At 41.2% G+C, this 22,131-nt stretch overlaps 2 protein-coding genes across 3 annotated transcripts; one reads left to right on the top strand and one right to left on the bottom strand.

The window, feature by feature from the left end:
* Positions 1-1,771: 1,771 nt before the first annotated feature.
* Positions 1,772-11,170, bottom strand: LOC306898388 (high affinity choline transporter 1). Its single transcript, XM_079463843.1, has 10 exons — positions 10,977-11,170; positions 10,495-10,690; positions 9,616-9,729; positions 9,303-9,458; positions 9,152-9,193; positions 8,773-8,921; positions 8,325-8,468; positions 8,040-8,193; positions 3,938-4,155; positions 1,772-2,448 (listed from the first exon to the last, which is right to left on the bottom strand). The coding sequence occupies exons 2-10, from the start codon at positions 10,676-10,678 to the stop codon at positions 1,825-1,827; spliced, it is 1,785 nt and encodes a 594-aa protein (XP_079319969.1). The 5' UTR covers positions 10,679-10,690; positions 10,977-11,170; the 3' UTR covers positions 1,772-1,824.
* A 2,638-nt stretch (positions 11,171-13,808) lies between these two features.
* On the top strand, positions 13,809-20,172 carry rrp1 (ribosomal RNA processing 1). 2 transcript variants are annotated; one of them, XM_079464032.1, is made up of 16 exons: positions 13,809-14,081; positions 15,303-15,385; positions 15,475-15,532; positions 15,712-15,797; positions 15,909-15,970; positions 16,125-16,254; positions 16,342-16,406; positions 16,515-16,678; positions 16,770-16,858; positions 16,932-17,029; positions 17,131-17,150; positions 17,237-17,359; positions 17,866-18,743; positions 19,294-19,392; positions 19,500-19,544; positions 19,996-20,172. In XM_079464032.1, exons 1-15 carry the CDS (start codon positions 13,949-13,951, stop codon positions 19,512-19,514), a joined length of 2,103 nt encoding a protein of 700 aa, XP_079320158.1. In that variant the 5' UTR covers positions 13,809-13,948; the 3' UTR covers positions 19,515-19,544; positions 19,996-20,172. The 2 variants fall into 2 exon arrangements, with proteins under 2 accessions (XP_079320158.1, XP_079320157.1); XM_079464031.1 differs by having other exon boundaries at positions 19,478-19,544.
* Positions 20,173-22,131: the final 1,959 nt, after the last annotated feature.

The following is a 22,131-nucleotide window of genomic DNA, read 5'->3' as shown; positions in this document are numbered from 1 at the left end:
ACTTACAACACAAAAATAGACTTTATATTTAACATCAACAAAAAGAAGTATTCAACAAATCATTGTTTGAAGGAATAACATGTTCTCTGTACATTGGCACACTGGAATTATCAAATATACATCAATATTCATTAATGTTTTACTAGAGCCATAATCAGAACCAATACTTATTCACATTCTAAACAGACCGTAACATGTTAAAGGCTGAGAAACACAACTGCATGACCGTAACATTGTTTGACTGTCACACAGTATGACCATAAAGCACTGTATGACAGTTACACTGTATGGTTGTAATGCTGTAGGACTGTAACCCTGTACGGTTGTAATGCTGTAGGACTGTAACACTGTAGGACCGTAATGCTGTAGGACTGTAAAGGTGTATGATTGTTACACTGTAATGCTGTAGGACTGTAACACTGTAGGACTGTAACGCTGTAGGAACGTAACGTTGTAAGACTGTAACGCTGTAGGACTGTAATGCTGTACGGTTGTAACGCTGTAGGACTTTAACACTGTAGGACTGTAATGCTTTAGGAACGTAACGCTGTAGGACTGTAACACTGTAGGACTATAATGCTGTACGGTTGTAACACAGTACGGTTGTAAAGCTGTAGGACTGTAATGCTGTACGGTTGTAACGCTGTAGGACTGTAATGCTGTACGGTTGTAACACTGCACGGATGTAAAGATGTAGGACTGTAACGCTGTACGGTTGTAATGCTGTAGGACTGTAACGCTGTACGGTTGTAATGCTGTAGGAATGTAACACTGTACGGTTCTAATGCTGTATGACTGTAACACTGTACGGTTGTAATGCTGTAGGTCTGTAACGCTGTACGGTTGTAAAGCTGTAGGGCTGTAACGCTGTAGGACTGTAATGCTGTACAGTTGTAACGCTGTAGGACTGTAAAGCTGTACGGTTGTAATGCTGTAGGACTGTAACGCTGTAGAGTTGTAATGCTGTATGACTGTACGGTTGTAATGCTGTAGGACTGTAACACTGTACGGTTGTAAAGCTGTAGGACTGTAACGCTGTAGGACTGTAAAGCTGTACGGTTGTAATGCTGTAGGACTGTAATGCTGTACGGTTGTAACGCTGTAGGACTGTAAAGCTGTACGGTTGTAATGCTGTAGGACTGTAACGCTGTAGGGTTGTAATGCTGTATGACTGTACGGTTGTAATGCTGTAGGACTGTAACACTGTACGGTTGTAAAGCTGTAGGACTGTAACGCTGTAGGACTGTAACGCTGTACGGTTGTAATGCTGTAGGACTGTAACGCTGTAGGGTTGTAATGCTGTATGACTGTAACACTGTACGGTTGTAATGCTGTAGGACTGTAACACTGTACGGTTGTAATGCTGTAGGCCTTTAACACTGTACGGTTGTAACGCTGTAAGACTGTAACACTGTATGGCCGTTGTACTGTGTGACTGTAACAGTGTATGACTGTCACACAGTATGACTGTTGAGCTGTATGACTGTATCATTGTTGAACTTTATGACCGTAGTGCTGTATGACTGAGACACTGCATGACTGGTAAACAGTATCACTGTAAAACTGTAATGCTTTTTGACTGTAACATTGTATGGCTGTTGTGCTGTATGACTATCATCAATAAAATATGAAATTTGTAACCCCCTAACCTTATGTTCAGAAAATATTATTGCTCTAAAACAGATCAACTATGCCGAGAAATAAAAACATCATGAGATCACATTACATGATAATAAACACTTATTTCTAGTCTGTGAATATGGCACAGTTTGGCTTCCTGTCCTCCAGACAGCTACTTTTTATTTGATCTTCAGCACGTTAAGCTCAAGGGCTAATGTCTCCCTCATCAGTCATTGCTTCTGTGTTTATAAACGTTCCTGCCAGAGAACGTCTCGCTTTAACAGGAGCCAGTTCAGACAGATTGATGTTGTCATTTGCTACGAGGGTTGTCTTGTCCATGGTCTTTCTGCTATGCTTAGAAACCACTGCATCCAAAAAGTCATACTTCGGGGACAGAGTTCCACTCTCAAACAGATATTTGGCCAGATGTGAGAAAGCCGCGTTGCTCAACAGTGAAGCCAGCATGGAGACAGTCTTGAAGGGGAACCTCTGTTCTACGTAGTGCTCCACTTCCTTGGTGAGATGGTGCACCCTTTCCCGGGACTGCCAGCCGGGGTAGAAGATGAAAGGGGGCAGTCTGAGGTAGGGTTCCCCCCCGCCGATCCGCAGCAGCAGTCCAAAGAGGTACCCAGCGACGGAGCCGTACGTGTTGGTACCCTTGACGAACAGCACACACAGAAGCTGCGGGAAGATGATGATGTACACTAGATCTGAGCTCAAGTACCACAGACCGTAAACAGAACCTGTCAGAAGAGCCATAGCTGTTGCTAATCCCCCAAACACAAAGATGGTGATCCTCATAACCCACACAATCTCTCTGTCAGAGGCCTGCGGAGAGAAACGCACATGTATTGAGTGTACTTATCATTACACAAGATAATGCTACACACCAACCTACTGAACAATAGAAACATGCTCAGAAATGTACCGATAACTGGCATAATATCTGCTCAGTGTAACAAAAAGACGGTGTTTTATAGTATTACATACATTCACACAATGAACATACATGATGCTAAAGTATCACTTGCTCAGTTTTACATACTTTTAATATAAATATATATACATATATCGCAGCATCAGTCACAAGCCCAAACTACATCAAAAGAAGAAAAATATGGAAGTGCAACAGCTTCACATAGCAATGTAAACACAACATCCGAGAACAAACTAATAAACTACACACAGGATGATCTGTAACCATGGAAATCAATGATAAATAACAGGAAAATATAGAGAACCCAAAATATATAGAGTATAAGCATGTCAAAATAAGAGTCCTAGTGAGCACATAAATGTGACAATGTGACAATCAGTACCAGTTTTTGTTGCGTTACTGCGAATCATTCAGTGATATCTGAAGTTTACATCACAGCCCATCAGAGACTGTCAGCAGTGTAGACATATTTTTAAGTTTCAGATCAGAGTTGAAATATTTAAAAAGGTTTGACAACTCCATCTGGCACACCATACCCATCTGTTGCCACAATCATTGAAAGCCTAATTCATAATGCAAATGATAGTGACAAAGAGAAAATAATAGTATTCATGGCCTAAGATGAGCAGCCATTGTCTCTGGTAAAGGACACTGAATACTGAGCTGCGTCACATGCTGTCAAACAGACAGACAGACACTATTTTGTGAGTCGCTCTCTGGAACAGTATACATTTACATGAAGTCATTTAGCAGACACTTTTATCCTAAGCGACTTACAAATGAGGTAAACAACACCACAAGGACAACAATGCAAAAGTGCAATAACACTGGTCGCAGTATAAACTATTGTATAAAGTCTACTAAAGTGAGGGTCTTAGCTACATGACAGATTAAGTTATTCACTTGACCACAACACTAAAGCGTCTGCATACAGCAGATCAGTGATGAAAACAGAGAGTATCTTCATGACGACAGCCACCAGTCTTCACAGTTTCACATCGCCTTTCCTTCTCGTTCTGCTGTTTTTTTAATGTTGGTTTGCACCGATATTTAAAGTAGAAATAAGCTTACATAAAGTTTTGACTTTTTCATTATAGTGTTTGTACCACAGTTACACTCTGTACTTGGTGTGTAACTGCCCATAAAATGTGATTGTTCATGTGCATTTAATAAGAAACTCTGATATGAATACATTTTTTTAGTTAAGCGAAGTGCATCCTGAATTGTCATTTTAGTGCATCACTACTTAAAGCGCAGATGATTAGACACTCACAGATACCATACGAGATCTTCCCAATTCTTTTTCTTTTAATATTGAAGCAATAGTTGAAAGAAAAACACTTTCTAGGACACGCTGACCTAACAGTATCATGAACTTACTGATTGACGGAAAGCGAGCTGGTAAATATTTCTGGCAAACATGGAACTAGCAGAAAGAATGGAGGAGTCCGCCGATGACATCACAGCGGCTGACACTGCCCCTAAACCAAAGAAGGAAATGAAGGAAGGGCAGAGGTGTTGAAGCACAATCGGCAGAATCATGTCAGATTCGTCCTTCTCCACTGGAGCAAGCGAACCGTAGGACGTCTGATTCCAGTCTGATAACATAAACACAAAAATAAAATGAATCAAAACACATCCACCCAGTGTACATGTTTATGCATCTTAAAAGACAAAAGTCACGTGTTTGTAAATCTGTATGTAAGTCTTTCTTCAGTGCAACGGAGGGCTATTATTTCATCCGCAACCACATCACAAAACGCATCATCCGTCCGCCATCCATCCGCAGCAACGTTTTTGACCAATTTTCAAAATCCACCCACCCACCATCCACTGATTGGGCGATGCAAGGTGCTGCTGATTACAGCCGCGAGACTAGAAAGCTCTAACCTCAGAATATCAGCAGTGAACTCCGATCGGTGCACAGGGACAAAAATAAAAAATAAATAGACTTTGCAGGTTTTGCAAATAACATAGCCTGCACTGGTGTCATCCTGATTTACCACTTTGTAAAACCTATTCCAGGCAACACTTTTCTGACCTTCTATTTCCTTCGTTTTTAATTCTCCTTTTTTGAGGTTGTCACGTACCTCCTTCGCCGGCATCGCCATCTCTGATATTGGATTGGATTCAATTTATTGTCATTACACACATACAAGTACGGTGCAACGAAATGTATTTAGATAAGTAGAAGAAGATAAAGCATAACATGGGGAAGGTGGGGAGAAAAACATGTACACAATACACCATAGACAAGACTTGCAACAGGGATAAGTAATCCAGTTCCGACAAGCAGCCATCTGATCCTGCTGCCATGTTGGCGCCGTATACAGACCCGCTTGTCAGGCTGGCGGGTCAAAGCGACGGAGGCGATGGATCTGGGGATTGGAGACCGCCCTCGAGTGCGGCCTATGTTTGTGTGTGTGATAGTCTGTCTGTGTGTGATAGTCTGTGCAGGTGTTTCAGTAGAATGGGGAGGGACGCAAGAGCGTCACTCCGTACTGCTCCACTTAGGGTTGAATTCCAGCAGCAGCATTGGCCAAAGCTGATACGGGGAGTCGAAAAAGATAAGATTGATTGTTTAGTCTTGGGGCGAGCAAACCGCATTCCATTTCCACGGCTACTCTCTTTGTCCATTTTGGTCTCCAACAACATAAATTTTCCTTTGCAAAGTCGTGAGCTTCTCCGTGATAGAATCCATATTGCGGTTATTAGTCTCATTTCCAGAGCCGACCGCTCTTCCCACTACTTCCATCATAACGGGCAGCCTTGAGACTTTTGAGAGCTGTTACTGTTTTCTTAATTTCTCGATAACCAAGGGCACAGCCTAATCTAATTAGCATAATACCTGTTATCATGGTTCCGAATAGGTAGATATCTTCAATGTCCTCCACGGAAAGAGGAGCCAGACACACGATCCGCCATCTCTCCCAGGCGTCCATCGTGTAGCCAGCTGCGAACGTTCCGTCAGGGCAGACAGGTTCCCCCGAACCCAAGCTTCTCGTCGAGAAGATGGTGTCAATAGCGTTGAGAGACCAGTTGATCAGATCCATAATTTTCAGTTGTAGAGCTGTGCAGAGAGAATCTCTCAATAGATGATACGAGACGAGACAGGAAATCAGCAGGAAAAAAGGGGAGGACGGGAGCAAGAAAAATGCGACTGCCTCCGTTGAGAGAGCCAAGAGAAAAGATAATAACAATAATAACAATAACGGCTGTAACCTCCAACCACGCATCTCTAGTGTGAATGGCACGAGCAGGTGGGAACTGTTTTGACAGCTTCACATGCTCACTGTCTGCCTGTAGGTGTGCCACACCAACTGCCACCTATTAGTCCCTCGTTAGCCCTCAGTGTCTGAACCTGGTGTTCATTCATTTTTCCCCATTTATTCTCTGTCACTTCTCACCCTCTTTGTGCAATTGTTGACTCCAGTTAATAACATAGTCTTGTCTTGCCCTGGTTCTAGGTCTTGTCGAGTGGATATACATCTTTGTGGATTATCTTTGCCTTTGGATAACTCTCTGCTGTTTAGTCTTGTCACCAACCATCCGCTGGGAATTGTTCCCCCACCACACCAGCTCCAACCACGACTGGCTTCGCTGTCTTTCACAGCCTCTGGACTCTGCTAGCTGGATAGGACTCTGCTCGCCTCTAACGGTCTCAGGGATCTCGGGCTACTGGACTCTCTGTCTGCCAACATCGTCATCTCAGACGGTCACTGATGTCTGGCCGCTGACTCGGCCGTCGCTGCAGCTTCAGAGAACTGACTACCCGTCCAGTCTTCACTTGGGTTTGCTGACCACTCTCCTGCCACGCCTGTCCTTCCCCTCGTCCTTGCCATACGCTGGGTGCATTAATCTGTGTATTTGTCAGGACTCTGGTCTAATCATCGCTCGGTATTTCGTTTTACTCTCTTCTACGTGCGCTCACGCACAGCTGCTACCACTCTATCATTTCGCTCTCTTGCACACCTGTTCTCTCTTTGCTCGCTAATTTCTTACTGTTATAGTTGCTTCCGTCTTTCTGTTCCTTGCCAGTGTGTTTTGCAATTTATGCTGTTCGCCTTGCCTTTGTACCGTGGTACGTCTTGTCATTTTGAATCTATTGTGTACTAACCTTGTCTTCTGTCCAGTGTGTGCTCATCCGAGTTGGTGATCGCTGGTTAGATCTTCTTGGACTGTCCCCTCGTATTTTTGTACTGCCTGCCTGTTTACGAGTTGCTTCACCCCTATGATAAAGTTCGCCCCTCGGTTGACGATTGCCTGTCCCTCTTCTGAACTGTCATTGCCCCACTGGACTCTGTTCGCGGATCGACCGACCCCAGCCTTCTTGACCACCTCCGTATTTATTACTTCCGAGCTCGGCTCGAGTGTGACTCTCATTTGACTTTGTCCTTAATAAACTTTTATGTTCCACCTGCACTTGGGTCTCTCTCTCTCTCTCTCTCTCTCTCTCAGATCATGACAGTATTAACGCTAACTTAACCCTGTGCTTAACATCGTTGTTACCCCGCAACTGAATCTGTGTCTTTTTATTTACTGACATACTGTAAATATCATTTGAAGTTGCAATCTGAATTTGAATGTTTTAAAAGAATTGATAAATACATTGACCTTACACTTATGGTATAATACTGTATTATATATATTTAGTGCGTTGTTATTAAAAAAGACTTCAAGACGTGTAATGGTACTGTGTATTTCATCTCATGTGTGGATGTTGTAAACATCTGCTTCTTATGTGAGACATTCTGTCATTAACAACATTAATGAAGTCCCTGTAGATTGTGAAATATAAATGACAGCAACCATCTGGAGTCACCGGCACGCATGAGCTCTGTGTGTGTGTGTGTGTGTGTGTGGGCTCGGTGAAATCCCCTGTCATTCACACACTCCCTATTATACAAAAACTGATCAAAAGACTTGTGACGCCAATCCAAGACAATATTCTATATAATATTCAATATAATAAAGATTTTGATGCAGATCTCTAAATGAATCGACTGCTTAATAAGTGATTTAAGGATTGGATTCTCTTCTAAATTGCAAAAAAATGTTTTGTTTGGATTTGGAAAGTGTTTTTGTCTTGTTTTGTACAACAAATATCTAAACATTCTTAAATCAAGATTCACTTTCCTGAAAAGAAAAGTGACCCTTAGATATTTACTCTCTTTTTAAGGAGAAAAATATAAGAATGAAGGAACATAAAAAGGCAAAATAATCTGCCAATGGGGTGAGAAAAATAAACTTGAATTTAGTTTCATGGACCTAATTCAAGTTGATCTTTATCACCCCATTGGCAGATCTTTTTTTCCCAGAAACTTACTTCATTCTTATATTATTTTTCACAAAGCAAGACTAAATATCGAAGGTCACTTTTCTTGTTCTATTGATTTAAGAAGTTTTAGATATTTTTACTAAAAGCAAGACAAAAAAATGCTTTGCAAAAAATCACATTCTTACTGTGTATTCACTTTGTTACCTGTGGAAGCTCCTATAGCTCCGATCAGGACTGAAGGGACGGCCATGACCAGACATCCAAACGCAGCCAGAAATGACAGAACTTGAGCATAAGTGGCTGAAGACGCAGAGAGAACTCGCTGGAAATACACCTGCCATGGAATCCCACCCAACATCTGTCAAGAAACAAGAATCATGAGCACAAATCTTCACACACACTGCTCATGTGTGTGTTATTGTTGTTGAGAATTTATCTCAGAGAGAGGTGATTGGTGAACGTCAAGGTTTGTTGTCACAGTCGACTTACAAGAAGACAGAAGTTATCAGCCCACATCCAGCCGTCAGATGGATGGATCTCACCCATCCAGGGCGACTGAAACACTGCGTTCACTGCGGTAACACTGATGTCTGACACAGCAGGATTGGACAGAGCAAACGGCACACTCATCCACTAAATAAACAGACACGGAAAGAGCGTCATCAGGAAAACATCTTACAATCTACAAACCACAACATCAGTATCACTGCACGCAAGAGATGACGTGTGTGTGTGTGTGTGTTCGTGTTTTATACACTGCTAGTACACGTTTTAAACACCTAAATTGTGAGGAGTTTCACAATTCAAATGGATTATAAATCAAAATGCAGAAATGCACTGTGAGGGTTTGGTTTAGTGGTAGAATGAGGGTTACAGAATACAATATACAGTTTATACAGTAAATAAATCATGATGACGATGAAATATCACAATTTACCAATCCCAGAAAAATGCAGAAGAGTTGAACGACATCTGTGTAAGCGACAGAGTAAAGTCCCCCAACCAGTGTGTAGAAAACTGCTATGAGCGCTGACACGACCACTGACACGCTGATGTTTATGTCTACAATCACACTCAGTGTAGCACCTGCACAACAAATACACAACTCACAACAATAACTGTGTTTACATCATATATATATATATACACGTACTGTACATGACCCATCAGGGTGTTGCTGTATGACCTGTAAAATCTGACTGAGCATCACACACCACACGTCTGAAGATCACACACAAACAGATTCTGAACACAATAAACTGACACAGAATCATTCGGCTCATGAACACACTGAGGCTTTTCACACTGCACTTAACCAGGGTTATCTTCAATCTGAGCACAGATTTTGTCACAGAAGTCTGAAAAATGAAAATGGGAAAAATGGCATAAAGTTTTTCCATCTATATGAAGAAGTGATGATGGTAATGATGATGATGATGAGGAAGAGTACATATGTGGTTTACAAACCCAAGGCTGACAAAATGGCAGCAGACCAGAATAACTCTCCCAGTAAAGCAGGAATAAAGAGAAGTCCACCCATTCTCTTCCCATAGAGCTGCTGGAAAGGGTCCAACATTGTCACATAACCTCTAGAGCGCATGGGTTTAGCAAAAAATAACCCACCTGTCACAGAGAAGAGACGAGACGTGTGTTCAGAGTTTCATCTGTCCATGCAGTTACTAAATCTGATAAATGTTTATGTTAAAGCAAAAGACAACAACTTTTAACTCTCACATGAAATATCTTTAATGTGATACCGATGAAAGAGAAGTCATCTCACCTACGACTAAACTAAGAGCGTAACCAAACGGTGCCTGAGCCCAAGCCAAACCAGAGCCGGGCAGATACACAGACTCAGCCGTGCCGTTTATATAACCACCACCAACCCATGTTGCTGAAATGAGAGAAAAGAGGAAAACATCACACAAGTGTACAGGTTTATATATACAATCAATCATTCTGACTGTATATCAGTCAGCAGGCCAAATGATGTCGATTGATTATAAATCAAAGTTAATGATGTTTATCTGAAAGTGTAAAAATGCAGAAAGGTCAGTGTGGTGAAGAGTGAGGATTACAGCATACAATACACACTTTGTACAGTATGTGTGTGCCAGTGTGTGTGTGTGTGCCTGTGTGTCTGTGTGTGTGTGTGTGTGTGTGTGTGTGTGTGTCTGTGTGTGTGTCCGTGTGTGTGTCCGTGTGTGTGTCTGTGTTCCTCAGCTGTATAGGCCCATTACACTATAAATGGCATAATTAAATCAAATGATAAACATCATATTAAACCCAACCCAAACGAATAAATGTCTCTCTTGAATGTGTTTCATTTTAAATGAGTTCATGAATGAATAATTCAAGATTCTGGAACAATAAAGCCTGAAGCTTTTCTCCTCATATCAGAAAGATGAAGAACAAGGGTTAGATGTCGGAGCAGTATTATTATTATTATTATTATATGTCATGTACAGTTTAATATATAATGGCATCAGTAAAGTTGATGTGTTTATTAACGCTCCATTAGAGTTTTAAAGAATAATTTTTTCCTTTTGCTTAGCCCACATTTATTTTAATTTTGGTCAAAAATATGAACGTACAATAAGATCAAATGAAACTTTAGACAACAAAATAATTCTTTGGTTGAATGAGATTTAAGACTCACCGGTCATTGTAAATCCACCGACAAATAATCCGATGTCTCGACCCCCGACCATGATGGACTCACTGCGGGAGGATCCGTCTGATGTCCCGGACCTCTTGTTTTTCCACGCTGCCCAAATTCCCACCATTAAAATCAACAGATAGAAGATGATGATGGCCAGCAGTCCTTCTACATGGATGGCCATCTTCACACACACCTGCACACACATCTACTGATCAACAATCGTGTCCAATGCATTATAATAACTGAACGACATACAGACGATTCTAGAGCTGAGAAATAATCAACTTTTATGATTTGCATGACAATGTTGACGTGGTTTCTGAGTTGATTTTGTATCATTTTATCAATCGGTTACAAACAGGTTTTAGATAAATGTTGTTTCTAGTATAAAGCGACATTAGAGTTTCAAATGAAGCGTGTTTTTATGATGTTCACGCTGAATGAAGAGAGTAAACTGTGAAGAATGAGAATAATGTTACCTGCTCACAGTCAGTCGGTCCTGGATGAAGATCTTTTTAATATCTATAACTCTGTCCTATTCCATTGACTGAAAAACTAACGTCTGATTTTCTGTTTTGAAGTAAAGAAACACGACACAGTTTAAGACAGTCTGGCCGGTTTTATTAGGGCAGCAGACCTGTCGCCCCCTGCAGGTCAAAGGTGAGATTAGCGAGATTAATCGGCTTGTTTCCACTACATTTCACATCATGCATCGCGGGCTAAACCTCTAATTCACATTCTGGGATCTTCCTCAGTACCAGCACCAGAAATATGATCTTTAACAGAGCCTCCATTATTAGCCAGAGGTGTTTATAAACCACTCTGTGTTCGTCGGTCTTTTGACTTTACAAATGACCGATTCGCGCTGGATTTAGATCACAATTATTACAAATGAGGGTTTAACAGAATAAACACATACATGTCACATGTTTCTCATGTGTGAGTGAGAGAACAAAGCCGGTTCCTTTAGGTGAACATTAATACAGTATAAACACACAGTTAGGTTCAGACCTCATTTTTCTTAATATGACGTACACTGTTGAAACTGAACCGAAGTTGTAATTTTCATGCAAAGTACAACACCTGTGTATGTCGACATGTTTTGGTAATTCTATTAGTAGGAGTCATGATCTCTCTGTGTTTCTCTGATTATTGTGGACTTTTAGTATGTATGTATGTACGCTTTAGTTCCTGTTTCCTGTCTAGTGTTGTAGTTCTCTTTTCTAATGGTTCTGTGTCATGATCTGTTTCAGGTGTGTGTTGTCTTGTTAGTGTATTGTGTTTCTTTTGTCTGGTGTCTGTCATTGTTCGAGATTTTGAGTTTTTTGTTTTCAGTCGGTTTTCGTGTTTCTTGGCTCTTTGGTTACTTTGATTAAAATCTTTAACTGCATGTGGATCGTTTCCTCGTAGTGACGAGTTGAATGAAGCCTCTTTAGCCACGTGCTTCATTTGCTCACAACACCACCTGGTGGCCAAATAGTGTAACACGAGCAGAGACAGTACAGATGTGCCTGATGTGGTCTGTATGTATACTCGCTGTATTATGCGCCAGTTAAGGGTTAGAAATAACAGTGAAGAAAAACATATTTCCACATAGACTGGTCTCTATATATATATATATATATGAATATAAATGAGTGTTTTCTGGTAGTATATAATGATTGTGAAATAAACGTATTGGCTTGAAATGAAAAGGGCTATGAATAGTGTAAATCAATGATCTGGTCATAATAAGGGGCAATATTCTTCTTCTTCTTCTAAAGCTGTAAAGTATCTGGGTCTGTGCTTGTGTCACTTGGGTTTTATTGCTGTCAAAATGTCGTGGTAAGATTCACACCGATTACAGGACCACTCACAGGCGGAAGCGAGGCTGCAGACGTCATTGGTCTCAAACCTTCACTGAAAGCCTCCAGGATTTCTCGACACATGTTAGAACGCAACATCACCACCCATTCCTGCGTATTGCAAGACCACCGCCATTATTACTCTCAATAATGTCCAGCCTTCCAGTAATGAGAGCCAATGGTGAATCGATAAAGATTCTCAGGGACGGGGCTCCATACAGAGGCTCGTGGGACCCTACCAACCAGAACATAGGAAACAAAAGTTATGGTAGAGTTAATATGCCATTTAATAGTGATTTCAGAGATATCATCGGATTTCCTGAGTAACTAGACCTGTTGTCTTGGCCTGAACTCTGATAGCTGCACATCTAATAGACGTCTTTCTGTAGGCTGACCCTGAAGGTAGCCCCGCACTGGAAGCCAATACACTTTCCCCATAGACCTTAAGAGGATCACAAAGATCTGTGATTTACATCTGTGTTTATGACGGTTACATGTTTTGTGTATTATATTAACACTATATTTGCTATAAATGAGCCTAATTTTAATCGGCAGAAGTAAAAACTAAAGCGAGACTACAAACACTAGGCCTACACTACGGTCGCTCGATATCAACGTCTCCACCAGATTTGGGCCTGTGTTGGGCCCAGACGTCTACCATCTGCCGCTTTAAGCAACCGCCGTTTTAAAGACATAAAGCGGATTTGATTGGACAAGAACTTTGACGAGAGGCTGAAGTGTAGCGTGATGTCATGGAATTTCTATATTTCTATGAGCGCATGTGCAATATGGTGAGTTTTGAAAGCTTTTATCTTTCTATATGATAATTTTGTCAGCGCTTGGGATCATGTCAGTTTATTGATGTTCTTAAGGCTAACATGTTTTTAATAAAAGGCTTTTCATTTCAGCTGTGATGGCCAAGGTCAAGTTTATAGCATTTGTCTTGACATTTGAATAGATTAGACCTGATCATAAATGTCCCATATAATAATAAAACGAAATGACCAGATACATTCCTACAATGACCACAGTGTCCTGGTTATCTCTTGACCAGTATACTGCATATCTAACGTATACAACATTCCTGTGAGATTAATTCACAGTGTTTTTTGGGGACGTGGCCACACCATTGACGTCAGAACGGGTTACTCATGTCATGTCACACTGTGTCCTGTGTTTGCTGGATTCACTGCTTTTAAACTGTTCAATCAAAAAACAGTCAGATAGATTGTGGAAGAGAAAATAACAATAACAGCAGATCCTCAGAGTTACAATAAAACTTTTTGGATAAAAGCGTCTGCCAAATGCCTAAATGTAATTGTTTGGTCTAATAACCCTCAATAAATACACCGCATTAACAATTACCTTTGCTTCTGTAAATATGATTATTATCACGTAAACATGAACAACAACAATTATTCTCTTTTGATTTACTTACAAAAACAGCATCATTAAAATAAAAAGTCCACAGCAGTAACGTGCACGTGCTGCCTGCCATCTTGCGGCGCTTGTGTGGAAATGCAGCCAGTGACGTAATTAGAGCGCGACGATCAGAGGTGCGCATGCGCGGGGTGTAAGCGTGCCAGGCTGAATCACACGTGAAGAGCATGAAAATGGCATCGCAACAAGAAGCAGAAATTATATTCGCTCAGAAACTCGCGTCCAACGAGAAACCCATCAGGAGTAAAGCCTTACTGAAACTGCGTAAATACATCAGTGTGCGATCACAGAAAGAGACAGGTAAATATATTACATCACGTGTGTTTCTGTCTGTAGTGTGCGTGCGTGTCTTTAGCGTGTGGGTGTGTGTGTGTGTGTGTGTTTAGCGCGTGTGTGTGTGTGTGTGTGTGTGTGTGTGTGTGTGTGTGTGTGTCTTTAGCGTGTGCGTGTGTGTGTGTGTCTTTAGCGTGTGCGTGTGCGTGTGCGTGTGTGTCTTTAACGTGTGCGTGTGTGTCTTTAGCGTGTGCGTGTGTGTCTTTAGCGTGTGCGTGTGTGTGTGTGTCTTTAGCGTGTGTGTGCGTGTGTGTGTGTGTCTTTAGCGTGTGCGTGTGTGTGTGTGTGTGTCTTTAGCGTGTGTGTGTGTGTGTCTTTAGCGTGTGTGTGTGTGTCTTTAGCGTGTGTGTGTGTGTCTTTAGCGTGTGTGTGTGTCTTTAGCGTGTGTGTGTGTGTGTCTTTAGCGTGTGTGTGTGTGTGTGTCTTTAGCGTGTGTGTGTGTGTGTGTCTTTAGCGTGTGTGTGTGTGTGTGTCTTTAGCGTGTGTGTGTGTGTCTTTAGCGTGTGCGTGTGTGTGTGTGTCTTTAGCGTGTGCGTGTGTGTGTGTGTGTGTCTTTAGCGTGTGCGTGTGTGTGTGTGTGTGTGTCTTTAGCGTGTGCGTGTGTGTGTGTGTGTGTCTTTAGCGTGTGCGTGTGTGTGTGTGTGTGTGTCTTTAGCGTGTGTGTGTGTGTCTTTAACGTGTGCGTGTGTGTCTTTAGCGTGTGCGTGTGTGTGTGTGTCTTTAGCGTGTGCGTGTGTGTGTGTGTCTTTAGCGTGTGTGTGTGTGTGTGTCTTTAGCGTGTGCGTGTGTGTGTGTGTGTCTCTAGCGTGTGCGTGCGTGTGTGTGTGTGTGTGTCTTTAGCGTGTGTGTGTGTGTGTCTTTAGCGTGTGCGTGTGTGTGTGTGTGTGTCTTTAGCGTGCGTGTGTGTGTGTCTTTAGCGTGTGTGTGTGTCTTTAGCGTGTGCGTGTGTGTGTGTGTGTGTGTCTTTAGCGCGTGTGTGTGTGTGTGTCTTTAGCGTGTGCGTGTGTGTGTGTCTTTAGCGTGTGTGTGTGTGTCTTTAGCGTGTGTGTGTGTGTGTCTTTAGCGTGTGTGTGTGTGTGTCTTTAGCGTGTGTGTGTGTCTGTAGCGTGCGTGTGGTTCAGTATAAGCAGGATAGCTGTGTGTTTGTGTTTCACGTTGTCTTGTGTTATTATCTGTTGTTGTGTGCAGGTGGATTCAGTGAAGTCGAGCTGTTAAAGATCTGGAAAGGACTCTTTTACTGTCAATGGATGCAGGACATGCCTGTGCTGCAGGTCAATACGCACACACACACACACACACACACACACGCTGTTGTTCCTGTAAGTTGTCTTTGAATAACGTGAATGTTTACTGTTTGCAGGAGGAACTGTCCACAAAAATTTCAGCTCTGCTCTACAGCTTCAGGACCATTGACAGCCGTGAGTTTCATGACGAAGGATCACAGAGTGCATTCATATTACTAATAATTACAGTATCGGAAAAATAACATTCATACACAGGATTCATGTCCGGCATTTTTGTAAATAAAGTCAAAGAGATGAAGTTTGGTGAAGCTCTTATTTGAATGTTCTCTGCTCTTGTTCATGTAAACCCACAGAGCTGCTGTACTTTAAAACATTTCTTCTAACTATGAAGAGAGAGTGGAACGGCATTGACAGACTGAGAATGGATAAATTCTACCAGGTCAGCACAATTATAACATGTGTCTGTGATTCTTGTCTTGCAGTACTAAATCATCATGAACAGTTGTTGTTATGTGCTTGTCATGATGTTTCTGGTGTTTTTCTGCATTAGCTGGTGCGTTTTGTCTTTCGGGAAATGTTTAAAATACTCCGACAACAGGACTGGAAGTCCAGGTAACTGTAGACATTTGTCATGTTTTATAGATGCAACTGTTTTGATATCTATACAAATAAAGTCTCATTTCCTGTATTCCATTTAAAAGAGCAGAATTAGAATAGTTGTTACAATCTGAAGTATATGAGTTCTGTGTTTGTGGTTCTCCTGCAGTCTGGTGGATGAGTTTCTAGAGCTGATCTCAGAACAGCTCCTGCAGAGCTCCAGTTCGGCTCCGCCAGGACTCATTCTTCACATTCTGGATCTCTATATGACTGAACTGGCTGTCGTCGGTTCAGATATGGTAACACACATACACACACACACACTCTGATCTGAAGTGTTGTTGAGATTGATGCTGATGGTGCTGTTATGTCTTTCATGTTTTCAGCTCACGGCCCAACAGAACCTAACCTTCATTGAACCCTTCTGCAAGACTTTGGCCAAAACCAAAGAGTATGATATCACATCTTCTCATCTGTGTGTTGATGTGTTCTTCCTCTCGCTCATTTTGCACTTCCTCCCTCTCTCTCTCTCTCTCTCTCTCTCGGTGTGTGGGTGCAGTCGGGTGATTTTGAAGGCTATTGGAAGTAACATCTTCAACACCATCGTGGATCAGGTTCCTTATGCCATCGAGGATCTGCTGCAAGAGATTGAGCAGTCTGGTTCTGAGCATGATCCTCAGGCCGGCGAGGATCACATAAATCATAAAGATGAGGATGATGACGGTAGGTTCATAACAACACCTTCAGTAGTGTGTGTGCGTGCTGTTTACTGAGGACACTGAGGTGATGGAAACGTTTGTGTTGCTGATCTCAGATCAGGAGGAAGACAGTGGGGTTGTGGAGGATGATCTTTCTGACATGAAGGATGTTCGAGGTCACGGTGACTGTGGACCAGTTCTTCAGGTGTGTTGAATGTGGGAGTTGTTTCTGCTTTATGATCAAAGCGTGTTCATCTAATGTGTGTTTTCATCTGCAGTTTGACTACGGTGCCATAGCCGAAAGACTCTTTCAGTTGGCCAGTCTCACATACATTCCCAGCTTCAACCGCTCAAAATTATATAAGTTTGTGAAAATGTAAGTGTGATTTTTACAGTTCTTGACCCTTTCTCAGGCAGGCAGAAAAATTTGTTGTGTTTGACTTAATGCTGTTGTTTTGTCTTTCCTCATGTTTGAAGATTTCGAGACTTGGCTGAAGGTAAAATCTCTTGACTGATCTGGAGTCAGAATAGTTTCAGCGTCACATCTCTGGTGTCTCTGAGTGTTGTTGTTGTTGTTTGTCAGGGGTCTTCCCTCAGGATGAGATGGAGGAGGTCTCGAGTGATGATGAGGATGAAGATGACAAGCAGAGCAGAAAGAAGAAAAGGAAGAGATCAAAGAAACAGTCACAGGAGAAGACAGACAAAGGTTCATTTCTTAATTTTCTGTGAAATATTGTCGAGTTCATATTAGATCAACATTTACTTTGACTCATCAGATGTGTAAATTCAGCTTTGAACAGGAGACCTTTGTTGTTTGGCCCACGACAGCACGTTTACAGTCACGTCATGTTGTTTTATTGAAGTACAGTACAGTGTTAGATCAACATCATCCATCGCAAACAGTTGATTCTTATCTAAACAGTATTTTGCACTTTTGATCATATCACAGATTTTCAGTTGTCTCTTTAACAGATCGTCTTGTCTTCTGTTCATAAATGATGACAGAAGTTTATGATGACCTGTTATTTTAAGGGCTGGGTGAGCTGTACTGTAATATTTGAATCGGTCAGATGACTTGATTAACCAGCTTTTAACTTCAGGCTTTCATTTACTTGCACTAGTAGCAGATATTTCGGAGTGCGGTATTTAGCAGATTATAAAGCGTTTGCTAAATAAAATGTTCTTTTCTTTTTGTGGTTGCTGAACGTGCAGAAGGTGAGAAAAGCTCTGAGACAACACCTGAATCAGATCCTTCACAAGACCGCAAACAAAAGAAGAGAAAGAAGAAACGTTCAAAGAGTGTTGAAGATAAGACACGGTCAGATGCTGACAGACCCGCAGCAGAGATTGAGACCGCCTCCACGCCACAGAACGCACAACAGATGAAGAACGCCAAAGGGTTAGAGGTCAAAGATAATCTGGACCTCAGACCAGACAAGAAAGAAAGTGAAAGTGGAGCGGATGAAGATATGAACATCAGCGTCCTTCCTCCAGCACTGCAGAAGAAGAAGAAGAAGAGAAAACTGATGAAGACGACGACAAGAGATGTTCCTGATGGAGAGAAGACAGATGATGTGAAACAAGGAGGAAACCAGGCATCACGCGTACCTTCTGCACCTGAACACACATCCAGAGAAGAAGAGCCGTCCTCAGATCTCTCCACAATCACAACACCACTGAAGAAGAGAAAACTGAAGAAGATGAAGACGAGATATGTTCCTGATGGAGAGAAAATACATGATGTGAAACAAGAAAACCACTCTGGGGAATCAAACATAACCTCTGCGCCTGCAGAAGAGCCGTCGTCAGAACCCTCCACACCGAAGAAGAGAAAGACCAAAAAACCCTCCACAGATCAGACGGGAAACAACATGACATCGAGAAAGAGTGAAAGAGTGAGAGCTGTGAAGTGTGAGACTGAAGAATCACATGAACACACAAACACCAGCAAGAACCTGAAGAAGAAGAAGAAGAAGAAGGTGACACTGAAATCTTTAGAGCTGAATGGAGACACGACTGAACTTGGGAGGAAAAAAAGAAACACGATGAACGGACACATCGAGATCGAGAAGACACCCAAAACCCTCAGTGTGAGTCTCTCTTCCTCCTCTCTGTTTTGTTTGCACGTCACGCCATTTTATGCTGTTATATGGTGAGTGAATATTGTATAAAAATGGCACACTAGTATTCTAGAAGTAAGAAAGTTTGTTTATAAGAGGTGGCACTCATGATGAAGTGAAGGAATCAGGACGCATGACAGCTGCAGTCAGAATACAGAACCTCTTAACTGAGCAACTTGTAACTACACAATGTAAAAACTTTGCTGTTATTATAGGCGAAGGGCATTTTAGACTACTTCAATAACTGAAGAGGATGTGTGCTGTGTTTTACATAGTCATTTTACAGTAGTGCCAGTCACAGTGCAACAGTGAAAAGTGACCCCACTGAAACAGCGTCACGCTGCTGTACGTTACGCACATTAAGCAACATACATCGGTAATGCGGTATATTAAAAATGCATATATTAACAAAGATACACAACGTATTCGGTATGAACCGGTATACCGCCCAGCATTACTATACTGTACATGTGAGCTGTGAAACTACTGAATTTCATTGTGACTCTTTATCTCCCGTTAGGAGAAACCTGACAGCAAGACTAAAGGATTTATGTTCAATGAGAAGAAAAGTCCCACAGCTCTCTTCTGTAGATCCACACGCATGAGCAGGAGACAGCAGGTACACGTGAATGATAACAGCACTATGACATCACACACACGTGTAATACCTCAGTCTTTACGGTTCTTTTGTGTTTTTAATCCAGAGTTTCACATCTCCAAAATCAGAAACCAAAAAAGTGACTTTCGGGCTGAAGAATAATCAAACAATGGGTATGTATGTTCACTGGAGGATCCGTCGCTGTGACATTTATTCCGCCGTGTTTTCTCGTGGTGATTGATCTAATGATCTTGTGTACAATATTATCATTATTGTGAATCATATTTGTTTGAGGAGATCAATAAAGCATACATACAGTATAAGTGAAAGCAGCGGATGAATGCTTGTGATCTATTGTGACTCTAACGTCTCATTTTGAAAACGGGTGATTTTTTTTTTTAAGTTCTTCTCGTAAAGATGATTCAAATGTTTTCTTTAATTTCTACTGCAGTCTGATCAAAGTTTGATATTAAAAAGGGAATGTATAATATTTATACATATATAGTGTATTGTTATCGGTCTACATAGTATTCTATAAATGTTTCGGATTATTTTTACTTGTAGTTTGTACGGTCAAAAAACAAGAAACATCATTCTCTCTCATCTGTTCTTTACTGTTGTCAGAATTCAGAAAGATGGACAGAAGTGCACTGGTGAGTTCTGGAGGCCCCTCACGTGTTGCTTTTGACCCCACAAAGACACCAACGTCTGGAGTGTTGAAGTCGCCCGCGTCATCTCCAGCGCTCCAGAGAAGATTCACCGCTGCAGATTTCTTTTAAAATAAAACACGACTTGTTTCTATGCGTGTAAAGCTCTTTTATATTTCAGTTTCTAATGTTCCTTTGTGTTTCGTGAGCTGGCGGGAGTTTTATATTTGACTTGTACTTTTAAAGTATAAGTACGGTAAACAAGGATGATTAAAAAATATCAAATCTTCACTTGTTTTCGACCCATGTTGTGTAAAAACAAATGCGAATTCTCAACATTAACAGGTAACAAGAATACAAATACTGACAGTACAAACTCGTCAGGATCATTAATTCGTCACACAGAGTTCATGTGAAAGAATCCTCGCTGTATGATAAGGGTTGGATGTGTTTTATAGTGTGGTAGTCATTTGAACACATTCATGGACAACTGAGACGTTGTGAGAGTGATTCACAGAAAGAGTTCAGTCAATCTTAAGCATAAATAGCAGCCATTGAGATTGTAGTTTTTTCTGTTTGAACTCAACTTGGGTGATTAAGGGTTAAGAATAAGAACTCAACAGTTATTTAGGCAACTAAATGAAGACGAAATGGAGAATTCAAACACTCTTTCTCACAACAGGTAGTGGTCTAGCTTTTGTTGAAACTAGTAACTTTGTATTAGCATCTATTGTATGTGACACATCGCTTATTGCTCCCCGAACTCTTTGTAAGTCACTTTGGATAAAAGCATCTGCTAAATGTAAATGTTGTAGCAGTATGATCTGTGACGCGTAACGAATGATGGATTACCTCAGGGATCTGTTCTGGGACCTGTGCTGTTCTCTATATACATGCTTCCCCTTGGAAACATTATTAAAAAACATGGAATTAGCTTCTGTTGCTATGCAGATGATACTCAGCTCTCATCAAGACCAGATGATTCCACCCAGCTATCCATTTTATCAGAGTGCATTGAAGATATAAAACATTCGATGACCTGTAATTCCCTTCTTTTAAATTCTAATAAAACAGAAATATTACTTATCGGACCTAAGACACGCAAACCAAATATTTCTGATTATAAACTACAAATTGAAGGATGTACTGTTACTCCAACAAATACAGTAAAAGATCTAGACGTTATATTAGACAGCAACCTGTCATTTAGAAATCACATCTCAAATGTCACAAAAACAGCCTTTTTCCACCTAAGAAATGTTGCCAAGTTACGAAATATTCTGTGTGTCGCTGACGCGGAGAAGCTTATTCATGCATTTATGACCTCAAGACTTGACTACTGTAATGTGCTACTTAGTGTTTGTCCTGCATCATCAATAAACAAACTACAGTTAGTTCAGAAAATACCATCACATAACCCCAATGTTATCAACCCTTCACTGGCTACACATTAAGTATCGTATTGACTTTAAAGTTCTTTTAATCACTTATAAATCCTTAAAGGGTTTAGCCCCTACCTACCTAACAGAGCTTCTATCACACTACAACCCATCACGCTCTCTAAGATCTCAAAACTCTTTTGATAATACCTAGAATAACTAAATCCACCAAAGGGGGTCGAGCTTTCTCATACGTAGCACCTAAACTCTGGAATAACCTTCCTGATATTATTCCAGGATCAGACACACTCGCCCAATTTAAATCTAGATTAAAGACACATCTTTACAGCAAAGCATTCACTTAATGCAAAATATGATAAATAAACCACCAGGAGATGCTGACATTAGATATTATTTACTAGGTCTTTTTTATAACAAGTTCTACTATTCATGTGCTGTGTTTTACTCTTTTTTTATGTTTTTTGTTTTTTTCCCCTGTAAAGCTACTTTGGAACAATGCAAATTGTGAAAAGCGCTTTATAAAGAAAATTGAATTGAATTGAATTATGGGCTGACAGGCCTCATTGAAAGAGATCTCTATTTTTGAAAGGTCTATTCGTCTCATTTTTGAAGCCAGACTGGTTCTTGTCCAGGTGGTTGTCCTGAGTTGGTCAAACACAACACGCTCAGGTTTATTTTAGCCATGAATGGTAGAAGAGATGCCGGCCTGTAGT

This window comes from Barbatula barbatula, assembly GCF_947034865.1.
Source record: "Barbatula barbatula genome assembly, chromosome: 9".
Classification (NCBI taxonomy): Eukaryota; Metazoa; Chordata; class Actinopteri; order Cypriniformes; family Nemacheilidae; genus Barbatula; species Barbatula barbatula.
Note: the sequence above shows the minus strand (reverse complement) of the source record. Positions and strands in the feature narration are given on the sequence as shown.